The following is a 12,018-nucleotide window of genomic DNA, read 5'->3' as shown; positions in this document are numbered from 1 at the left end:
AAATTGCCTATTAGCATGACTTCAAGGATGTTGTCTGGCCTGCCTAGTAAAGAATTGTTTAGAAAATTTAAATTTATAAAATAAGTTAATATTTTAAATACTTAGAACACTTTATAAAAGTTACAAACTTTTGAAGGAACTTTAAATTTATAACTGGTATAACAACAATTACTGTTTCAGTACTTATTTTTGTTTAATAGATATGATATTTCGTATATAATATATAACCAGACTGGATAGTTTATATTTAAATTTGTGCTTACAAGTCAACAAACTTTAAGGCAGCTTAGTAATGGAAAATTGTAATGTAATGATGCTTCTAGGTGACCTTTTAAAAATCCACGTCTTGTCGCTCCGTGTTTAGGTCTCACTCATTGACCTCAAAGTAAACTGTTGTTAAGGCCTTCTGGAGTGCTTTGCTCTTGCTTCTTCAGCCTGATCAAGTGCTACTCAGGCCCTTACTCTCCTGTTCCCTGTAGTCACACTGGAGTTCTTTCAGTTCCGTGAAACTCCTCGTTCACTTCTGCTTGGAGGCCTTTGTACGTGCTGTCCCTCTGTTTGGAATATTCTTTTCCTTCCTTTGGCTGGCTGACTCCTATTCATGCTTTCTATCTCAGTTTAAATAATCAGTTCATCAGAAAGCCACCCACACTGGATTATACAGCAGTTTCCACACCATTTCTGTTTGAATAATGTCTGTTTTCCTCATTAAGCTAAGCTCCTTGACAGGAGCAGTGTCTGTTAGTACAGATTATTCATAGGGTCTACATATTTTAAATTTTGATGGATATTGCTAAATTCTCTTCAAAATATGTTACATCACATTTTACTGTGTGTGGGGGGCCCTGTGTCCTCACAATCTTACCTCGTTACATGATATCACTTTTTTATAATTTTGCAAGAAAACTGTTCTCATTTTAAAAAGTGTAATTGTTTTTAGTGAGCTTGAATAACTTTTCAGACATTTATTGGCCAATTGTGTTTCTTCTGTGTCTTCTCATTTTTCTCTTGATTTGTAAGTGCTCTCCATGTATTAAGCATAGTGATTTTTTTGTCATATGTTATAAATATTTTTTCATAACTTTGTCTATATGCCAGATGGTTTCCCTGCCTCCAGTTTTGTATCTGTTAAGTCCGTTCTCTACCCTACAATCAGAATGTTCTTTTAATATCCTAGTCAGTTCTCTCTTGTCTCAGAGCCTTTGAACATGCTGCTGCTTCTGCCTAGAAAACAGTGGTTCCAACTTTTTAAAAATTTCATTAATATTATAGAATATTGTGATTCTTTGAGAACTACTGGTTCTAAAGATTCCCCTCCCTAACCCTTTAAGCCTTTCATACTCATTAAATTGCTTATTTAATTTTCTCATCACCAGACTGTAATCTTAGTTGAAGACCTTTAACACCATGTCTTCCCACCCCACCCTCTGGTATGGATTGTGATGACCTTACACCTAGCATAGTGTTGCTATATATTGTCCTATAAATAAACAAATGTGGAATGGATCGTTAGTTGTGACAACTGTAGAATACTCTCCCATTGGAAAGGAGCAGGTGCTTTGTGACACTTGTAGCCTGTTCTGCTTCTTCTGGTTTCTTCACTGTGTTTTAGATAATGAGATAATTGAACTTGATGAGCAAAGTGGAGGAATACAATCCTGTTCTTTTAGGATTGCAAAGTTTGGCTGATCCTTCATGACTTTTTTAAATGCTTATGCATCTTTGTGTACTAAGTAAGCAAATGATAAGGGAGTAAATCTAGAAAGTAATAAGAAGTGTGAGGATATAGCTATTCTATATATAACTTTTGTATTTTTACTTGTGTTCTTAAGAACTTCTGGTCAGTGAATGGAAATTCATGTATATGCTAAGTAATTTGGGTTGAAATTAACCTCCTGAGAATATATATAGTACCTATAGCATTCTCACTTGAAACATCTGATCTATAGAAATGGAAATATTTTTATTTCTCTTACTATTTTTACAGGAGGTTTGTAAAGTGAATGAAAGCATCAAGTATAACCACCCATTGAGAAAATGTGTTGACACAATTCTTAAAAAGGTAATTAAATCATATTCTCATCTATTTTATTTTGAAATATAAATTTATATAATATAATATTATAATAAAAGCATCAGACAAGTATGAGAACAGCATATGACTGAGGTCTTCCCAACTCCTTTCCATTTTCATGGAAATGTTAACCATAAACTAGTAGTAATTTGTACGTAGAATTTGTTCTTTTGTTATTACAAATTTAACATTAATTATTGGCAGTATTTTCCACTGAAATGTGGGTATAGAAGTTATGTTAAGTAATGTATAGTGATTACCATGACACAGCGATGGAGATGGACCTTTACAGTTTGTAAAAGTGTCATTGAATATGGCCACTAAAGTCATATCTCTTGTAAGAAAACAAACTGGGTCCTCAATAATCTCTTTCAGTCAGCTTCCTACTTCTCATTTTACAGTATATTTTATATTTCATGGAGTGAATGACATTATGAGATATTTAACACAACCATTTCATTAGGAAGCCATACAATTAAGGTTTTGATGCATTGGTATTGAATTAGGAGTATTTGTATACTTCCAAAAGTGATTGTTTCAAAAATGAGTTCCCTAATTGTCTTCTATGCGACCACAGAACCACTGAACTACTTCTTTTCCTATATTTTAAATCTGTTATACTGGTTATTAGCTATTGTTTCTTTTGGCTAAGGTGATAATCATGAGAATCAGTTCTCTGACAATTTCTCTTACATTTGCTACCTTTTCATACCTATTCAGGAAGGTTAACTTCCGCAAGTTCATATGGGTAATAAATGACTAATAGTAGGGCAGATGACTCCAAATCATGTATTTATTTCTCTGTACTATGACTTTCAAAAATTCAGCATCTTGGATTTGTTGTGATTCTTCTTCATTATTTAGCTAGGAAAATAATTGACAGTTCAGGAGCCTACCTAGAATAATTCTCTCAAATAGTAGTTGCTTCGTGTAGGTAAGCCCCCTTCCCTACCCATCCCCAGCCAATGTATCTGAGCATAAAGATTAATTTTAATAGAGGTAAAAAGTAACTCAATATATCTTTTAAAACATTTTCAAGAAAATGTCAGCAACTAAAAATCTAACTATTTAGAGATACCAATAAAGGAAGATGTTTTCAGGAAAATTAGAAATGCCCAAGAACGGAAGATTTTTAATAAAATTTCTATCTTTTTGCAAATAAGATTTTTAAAAATCTACTTGTTCCTTTTAGTGCCCTACAGAGTATCAGGAAAAAATGGGTAGGAACATGGATGATTATGAAGATTTTGATGAAAAGCGTAATACCTACCCAAGTGAAAAAAGTCTGGTAAAACTACATAAACAGGTAACTTTATTAATTATAGCTATTTTACTTACTGATGATTTTTGTTAGATTTATAGTTACTGCTCACAAAGAAAGAAATTTTGAATGAACATGTATCTGAAATTACCTTTGATCCTGTCCTTATCATTCTTCTTTGAAGTGTTTTAACTTCATTTTCTCTTTGGGTACTATTGGCATTTTGGGAGGGAGAAATAGTCACTGAGCATAACTGTTACATATATTATAGAATATTAACATCCTTGGCCCCACCCAGTAAATGCCACTGGCACTTCCCCATTGTTGTGACTGCCAAAACATCCTCCCTAGTGGGGAGTTGAACCACTGTTGGATCAGAACACTGCCAGGTATACCCCCTGTTCTCTTTTTTAGGTGATTTATTCAGTTCAAAGGCACCGTCGAACTCAAGTACAATGGCAAATTCTTTTGGAACAAGCATTTTATCTAGAAGATGTAGCAAAAAATGAAACTAGTGCTACTCATCAGTTTGTTCACACCTTTCAATCGCCGGAGCCAGAAAATAGATTTATCCAATATTTTTATAATCCTACAGTTGGTATGTAATTTGATATGATTTCAAAGTTTAATGATGATAATTTTTCTGAAGGGAAAAAGTATGTATATTTTCACTAATGCAGAACTGAATTATGTTTGTATTATTTGACTTATACCATGTGGTAATATTATGTATCTGATAAACTTCCCTCCCAAAAACTATTTTACTCGTCATATAATGTATAATCTATCAGTTTCCACTGTTACTTCACAGATAACCAAAATTCTATGCAAAAATATATGCCATACGTCAAGCATATTTTGTATACATAATATATACTTAAAATAATTAGAATTTTAAGCAATTTTACATCACAAGCTTGGGTCTCTTTTTCAGTCATGACTTGAGTACTAAAATATTCTCCTAAGAAGTCTTCTTTGATTATTTACATTAGTCTATTTTTAGAACCTATACTCAATAGTCATAATTATTTTATTCCCCGCTATGATTATTTATGGCACTCTTCAAATGTCATCAAATTTAGTGTGAAGAACTTAATGAAAATACAAAAGTGTCACAGTATTAAAACTTCTGTTTACTTATTTAATCAAATAAACAGTTACGTTTACTTGATTCTCTTTTGCATGTGTGGTCTTGAGTATGAAGACATTATGACCATGACAAACATACCAGAAGACTTCTTCAGTGAAGATCTCTTCTAATTAAATGAAGGAATGATATACTTGTTTTCATTTATTCAACTAATATTTGAGCACATATGTGCTACGTTTTTGGGTGCCTGATACATATCAATGAACAAAAAAGACAAAAATTTCTGTCCTTGTGGAGTGAGAAAAACAGGCAGTTACATGTAAAGGTATAAGTAAGATGCTTAGGAGGTAATTGGCTATAGAAATTGGATTTCAGGGGGTCTGCAAATATAAATTAGGGGGTCATCAATGTATAGATGAGCCATGGGTCAGGATAGAATCAATAAAGAAGTGATTGGGATAGAGAAGAAAGTCTCGGGACCAAGCCTGAGGCACTCCAGAATTTAGACATCAGGTTGATGAGGAGGAACCAGAAGAAAAGACTAAAAAAGGAGTGACTAGTGAGATAGGAGGGAAACCAGGACAGTGAGGTGTTTTGAGGAAAAGGGTGCGTAAAGTACCATTTCAAATGTTGCAGATAAGTCAAGTATCATGAATACTAAGACTTAATCATTGGATTTCAGAGATGAGAGGTGGGGAGAGGGTAAAAAAGCATGATTGGAGTTTAGAAGAAATAAGAAAGAGAGCAGTTAGAGACAGAATAGAAAACTCTAAAAACGTTTTCCTTTTGAAAGGGAATAGAGAAAAAAGGAGAAGGATAGTGGGTTGAGAGAAATTATAGCATGTAATTTGGGAATGATATCTTAGAAGAAATTTGATGAGGCAGAAGAGAATGGCTGGGACAATGTTCACGAGTAGGAGAGATGAAATGGGAAAATTGGGGAACAATGAAGAGAATGGCCTTAGATTAGGAAATAAGGCACAAATGTACCTAAGCAGGTGAGAAGATGTAGTGGTGAGAACTTGGGGAGCTGCTCTTACGTCAGCTTCTATTTTCTCAGTGAAATGCTGAAAGTATAGGGGAAGAGATTTTGCAGGTTTGAAGAAAGAAGAGAAAATGCAAAATAGTTGCCTAGGAGAGTGGGCATGGGAGAAGATTGGTGAATTATAGTAGGCTAGCCAGGCAGTGCTCAGGGTTCACTTGAAGCTAGTGATTAAGAATTTAAAGTGAGACTAGTCAGCCAAGTTGTGTGTCTTACTCCTGCAGTGTGCAGCTCCATGGGTACAGGCTCAGAGTAGCCAGGGAGTTAGATCTCACCAGGGTGTGGTTTAGCTTAGTAAGTAGAGGGAAGCAAGAGAGGGCAAAGGAATTGGGATGTCGGAGAGTGATTATCCTCAAAGACTCTGGAATCTGAGCTGGGTAAAGAAAGCAATAAGGACATCTTGGTGTTAAGCGGCAATGAAAGGGTGGTAGAATAAGTGGATTGTTGGTCCAGGTAGAGTCAGTCAGTGGAGTTAGAATACTAGATAAAGGTATTGCTTGGAAACAAGGATGTTGTAATGAGATTAAAAGGAAGGGGTGGAGTTACTGGCAGTAAAAAGTCATAGGGATAACTATAGGAATGAGTAGTTGAGGTAGGATGGAGAACAAGATCATTGGAGGAGAGGAGGTCAAGGAAGTGAAAGACCAGAGTATGGAAAGGAAGATCATATATATGGATATTGAAATCACCAGGAATTGTGCTGAGATGGGTTGAAAAGATTTAGAGTGAGCCAAGAGCTCAACTCATCAATGAATGAAGTGAAAATATAGCCTTTTAAATTTTATGAGCTATCTTTTTTTTTTAACTTTTATTTTTACCTAGTCAGACTTGACAAAAAGTTGCCAGAATAACAAAAAGAATTCCCATATATGCTTCACCCAGCTTCTCCAAATGTTAACATTTTACCATATTCACTTGCTTTATCTTTCTCTCTGTATATATATTTTTCCTTAATCTTTTCAGAGTTGAATCCAGACATGATGCCTCTTTGCTTCTAAATGTTTCAATGTATATTTTCTAAAAATAAAAACATTTTCTTTCTTTTTTTTTTTTTTATAATTTTATTTATTTATTTATTTTTCCCCCAAAGCCCCAGTAGATAGTTGTATGTCATAGCTGCACATCCTTCTAGTTGCTGTATGTGGGACGCGGCCTCAGCATGGCCAGACAAGCGGTGCGTCGGTGCGCGCCCGGGATCCAAACCCGGGCTGCCAGCAGCAGAGCGCGCGCACTTAACCGCTAAGCCACAGGGCCGGCCCTAAAAACATTTTCTTACACAACCAAATACAAGGATCAAAATCAGGAAATTAACATCGATATAGTACTATTATCTACAGACCTTACTCAGATTTTGTTAATCATCCCAATAATATTCTTTATAAAAACTCTCAGATCATGGATTGCATTCAGTTATCATGTCTCCTTAGTCTCCTTTCATCTGGAACAATTTCTCAGTTTCTGTTTGTGTTTTATGACACTGATGTTTTTGGAGAGTATAGGCCAGTTTCTTATTGAGTGTCCCTGAATTTGAGTTTGATGTTTCCTCATGATCAGATGCCGGTTCTGTATTTTTGACAGGAATACTACAGTAGTGGTGTTGTGTTCTTCTCAATGCATCATAGCAGAAGGCCTATAATGTCAGTTTGTCCCATTACTAGTGATCATTTGGTTAGGATGGTGTCTGCCTGGTTCCTCCATTGTAAAATTACTGTTTTTCTCTTTGCAATTATGTATCTTGTTTGGAGATATTTTGAGACAATGTAAATACCCTGTTACTCCTTTATGATTTTCCTAATCATTTTTTTCTTTTATCTTCCAGAATGGTACTGGGAATGTCTTTTGCGACCATGGTTTTATAGGATACTTGCTGTGGTTTTGTCCATCTTCTCTGTGATTGTTGTGTGGTCAGAGTGCACATTCTTTAGCACTACACCTGTTTTATCCCTCTTTGCAGTCTTCATACAGCTGGCAGAAAAAACATACAATTATATCTATATTGAGGTCAGTTTATTTTATATCTGTTGTAAATATGTATCAGTTCATAGTGTAATCCTTAACTGTTGTATCTTTTCTCCATATATTTCTTCTAGTAATAATGAAAACAGTGATATTTCCCAGTGTTATTATTCACACTTCCAAAAATGAGCTTCATCAATTTATCCAGACTATAAAAACTCAGAACTGTATTTAAGGAGAGATGAAAAAGTGCAAGACAGTGCAGAATTTTTTTATGAGAATACTTTGATCCTGTTTATGCTAGTGAAGCTACATAACTTAAAGTCTTCGTGTGAAGAGTTGCCAAGGGAATGGGAGAATGGGCTCACTTCAGGAGGTTGATTTGAAGCTTATGGATAGAATGTTGAACTGCTTGAGACATAGATTTTTTCATAATTTCATTTTCTTAGGTGGTTAAAAACTGTGTTTAAATTTTAGAGTGTCAATAAGTATTAGCTGGAAATAAAGGATAATGCTTGTAATAGCATCTAACATGCTCAAGTCCTTTAGTCTTAAACTGTTTTTGTTTTGTTTTGTTTTTAGATTGCTTGCTTCCTTTCCATCTTCTTCCTAAGTATCTGTGTTTATTCTACTGTGTTCAGGATTCGTGTATTTAACTATTATTACTTGGCTTCACATCACCAGACTGATGCTTATAGCCTTCTTTTCAGTGGCATGTAAGTAGGATTGTGTTTGGAAACAAGGGAAATGTCTCCATTGTATGTATTCTTATGGATCTCTCCTTTGTTTTGTTGTTTTTGAGTCTTCCACTAACCCTGTATTTCTATGAGCTAAGTGATTAGGTTTAAGTATTAATTAGATGTTTGTTGATTGTTGGCCAAATCCTGCTTGATGTTTTAGGTTAAAATAGATTTGCTAGGTTAGGAGGTAAAAGAAAGACATAGTGAGCTGGATTTACTGATTAGAGATTCAATAATAGGTTAGTAAATAATAGGAACATTTGAGAGTTTAGAGACTAAGTCAGACCTAGAGAGTATTCTAAGATTTAGTGGCCTTGAACTGAATTGTAGAGGACTAAGAAAACCAACAGGAATAATTTTTGCTAAGAGATTTAGTAAGAGTTTAGAGAGAGGCCTTCAGCTTGGGCTAGGTTGCACAATCTATTATTTGCCCATATTGTTAAATTAGTCATATTAGGTATTTATAAAGGCTGGACTTAGAAAAGTTCACAGAGAAATTAATATCGGAAGCATCTCTAAGACTTTTTTTTAACCTTTTTTTCCAAATAATTATAGACTCACAGGGAGTTGCAAATATAATACAAAGAGTCCTATTAACCTTCACCCAGATTTCCTAATGGAGACATTTTATATAGCTGTTGGACAATATCAAAACCAGGAAATCTACACTAATGCATTACTATTAACTAGACTACAAACCTTATTTAGTTCTCACCATTTTTTATTCTTTTATTCGCTTGTGTGTGTGCGTGCGTGTATGTAGATTTCTATAACCACCACAGTCAAGATACATAACTGTTCTATTACCACAACAGAACTCCTCATATTACCTCTTTGTATTCATACCCTCCCTTCATTTTCCTCTCCTCCTATTCTCCAACTCTGTAGTTCTGTGAGGTTCTCTTTTTATCTGAACAAAACTGAACTCTAACAATTCTTTATACCTGTACTTGTCAGAGTGATGTACTTTGATACAACTTCAGATCTTTTATGTACTGAGTACAATTCACCTTAAGAATGTTACTGTCGTTGTCATGCTGCTGAGACAGATTGCACAGATGGTAGACTTGAAAGAGGCACATACAAAGGCAGTCCAGAAATTCTTGGGATAAAGCAGTGGCAAACAGTACCAAAAGAGGCGGGCTGAGGCTGGAGTTTTGCCATGCAGGTATGGATGTTTTTAAGGGGAATGTGATTAATAGGATTATCAGAATGTCTCCCAAGTAAGTAAGGGCAGTTCATACTAAGAATTCAAAATATAGGTATTACAAATAGATGAAGTTGCAATGATCTGAAATGTTTTTAATACATTTAAATAAGTGTATTTTGCTGCTTTATTTTTTGTATATTCTCTTTATAAATGCTTATTGCAGGTTATTTTGCCGTTTGACTCCTCCTTTATGTCTTAATTTCTTGGGTTTGACCCATATGGATTCATCCATTTCTCACCAGAATACGCAGCCAACTGCTTATACATCTGTAAGTATGGTCAGAAAACAGAGTTTTTTAGATTCATTATCTATATGAGGTATTATTATGAAATTTCTTTTAGTGCTAGCAGGAAAGTTCTATAGCCTTATTAGGATCTTTTTTTAATAACTAAAAGTTTCTTTCAAAGGTTGTATATGTAATTACTAATGACTGGATAAAAGTGATTTTGCTCTCTTTTATTATAAAAAATGTTTTTTGGTTCACATAGGTTGTCCAGCTAAGCAGGAGCAGCAGACCTGATATATAATAATATTAGCTTTTATATTTATGGTCTTAATGTGTATGATAATTTTCAGTAATATTTGTAAAATATTAATTTTATTTAGGTGAAAACCTTAATAAATAAGCAAATTAAGATTGACATAAGACATTGTATTAGTTTAAGGTATACAACATGATTTGATTTGATATGTGTATATGTTGTGAAATGATTACCACAGTAAGTTTAGTTAATGTCCATCACCTTTTGTAGTTATAAATTTTTTTTCTTCTGATGAAAACTTAAAAATAAGTCCATTTAGTGCTTTATTTCTACTTTTTGAAAAGTCCAAATTTATTGATATAACTCATTATGGGAAAATTTTCTAATGATGAAAAATATATAACTGTACTGATTTAACTTACTTTTTTCTTGCTTTTCAGATTATGGGTTCCATGAAAGTTTTGTCCTTTATTGCAGATGGATTCTATATATATTATCCTATGTTAGTGGTAATTCTCTGCATTGCTACTTATTTTAGGTAATAAACCTAACATCAATTATTTTTCCTCATATTCTTAGCCCTATCTGGATATCCTTTCTCCTTGAAGCTGTTTTAAATATTCACTGGTTGGGTTTTGGTTGTCGTTTCTTTTTTTGTGGCTTTGGAGGAGCTGGGGATAGTTTAAAGTGATCAGGTCATGTTCTCCCTCCAAAGGTATTTTTAAGAAAAGAGAGGTGGAGTTATTCTATTGTAGGTATTCAGGCTACAAAGTGATAGGATTAATTACAGAATGCTAACTCTAAGTCCTGGCCTTCAACACTTAACAGCCAATGTAATTTATAAAACACCCCCATGCCCAGCTTCTATCCAGTAACATAAATTAGTCTTAGGGCTTTCCCTATTGCTGGGTTTCTAGATGCTTCAGACCATAGCCAGTGCAAAGTGTCAGGTGAGGAGTAATTGTAATCAGGCAGTACCTGTAAGGCTGGAAAGTACACAGGCTACTCTTTTTATAGGATTGGAAAAAGTGGTAGAATCTTGGCGGGGTAAAACTCAAAAGGAGTTAAGGACAGGTGTGCTTGGCTTCTAGCACCCTGTCTTCCCTACTTCCACATGTCAGATGCCTCATCCTTAGACTCTGTCTGCCCTCTTACTGCTTAAGTGGTCCATGACAGACCAAAAATGCCACTTTTAAAAAAATACTTCATTGATGTTAATCAGTTTGCTTTTCTGATGAAAATGTTTCATCCAACCACTTTTCATTTAAATCTTTCAATACTGTTACATAGTTATTACAAGTAATATGTATGTACTCATATTAGGATAGCCAGCCCTGGTGGTCTAATTCATTAAGAGTATTTTAGAGTTAGTTAGGGTAAGCTTTGAGTGCCAGTTTGTCTTTAAGGAAAAAAGAGGTCATATTCCTCAATTTTCAAATTATATGTCAAAATAGATATATTATTATAAAAATATATGAGGCAATGCTTTACTGACATTTTAATGATAACTTGCTTTGTAGGTCCATTTCTTTAGCCATGCTCCCGTAATTAATCTAACTAATTCCCACATTACCAGCAACACAGCCATACCCAGAGGTGATATTCAGACATAATTGCCTAGAGAGCCTAAGGCTGTTTCCTTCCTAAAACTAAGATCTTCACAGAGGCAATGATCTAGTTTGGGGCTTCTCATCCTGGGGTATAGTATTCCCACAAGGAAATGAAGATGGTAAGGGAATATTTAAAGTTATAGAATTAGCATAACCATCTATGTGACACCCCAATTTTACTCCATAGTAAGTCATATAAAACATTCCTTATATATTAAAACAAGCAGATATATTATGAAATAGCCAGATTTTTACACATTGCTAATGTAAAATGGGGAAATCTTCACTTTCTTTTAAGTACTCTGCTGTTTGCCCTTCTTCCCAATAACACACGCACACTCTTTCTCTTTTTCTCCTTCTTCCTCTCCCCCCTTGACTCCATAAATGTTCAGGCTTCTGCCATTAGTATAGAAGTACATCAGTGCAGAAGTGTGAGAATTAAGGTAATAAAAAGAGCTTGGTCTTTGTTTTTCTGGGATTTAAATCCCAGCTCTAAAATTTATTAAATGATCTTTAGCAAAGTATTTAACCCCTTGCCTCTGTTTCCTTATC

At 34.5% G+C, this 12,018-nt stretch overlaps 1 protein-coding gene across 9 annotated transcripts in view; it reads left to right on the top strand.

The window, feature by feature from the left end:
• LMBRD2 (LMBR1 domain containing 2) overlaps positions 1-12,018 on the top strand; it is a 44,602-nt gene that overhangs the window by 19,843 nt on the left and 12,741 nt on the right. For all 9 annotated transcript variants that reach the window (XR_015555095.1, XM_087443188.1, XM_087443192.1 and 6 more), the window contains 7 exons: positions 1,988-2,062; positions 3,267-3,380; positions 3,750-3,933; positions 7,287-7,468; positions 8,006-8,139; positions 9,537-9,642; positions 10,297-10,394. Coding sequence is in view for 8 of the 9 variants with exons in the window: in XM_087443188.1 (XP_087299314.1) it covers positions 1,988-2,062; positions 3,267-3,380; positions 3,750-3,933; positions 7,287-7,468; positions 8,006-8,139; positions 9,537-9,642; positions 10,297-10,394 (893 nt within the window). In the remaining variant the exon portion in view is untranslated. The remainder of the gene's footprint in view (positions 1-1,987; positions 2,063-3,266; positions 3,381-3,749; positions 3,934-7,286; positions 7,469-8,005; positions 8,140-9,536; positions 9,643-10,296; positions 10,395-12,018) is intronic.

Source organism: Ceratotherium simum, chromosome 18, assembly GCF_057802395.1.
Source record: "Ceratotherium simum simum isolate JZ-2026a chromosome 18, ASM5780239v1, whole genome shotgun sequence".
NCBI lineage: Eukaryota > Metazoa > Chordata > Mammalia > Perissodactyla > Rhinocerotidae > Ceratotherium > Ceratotherium simum.
The sequence above is the reverse complement of the archived record's forward strand: the minus strand, read 5'-3'. Positions and strand labels throughout refer to the sequence as shown.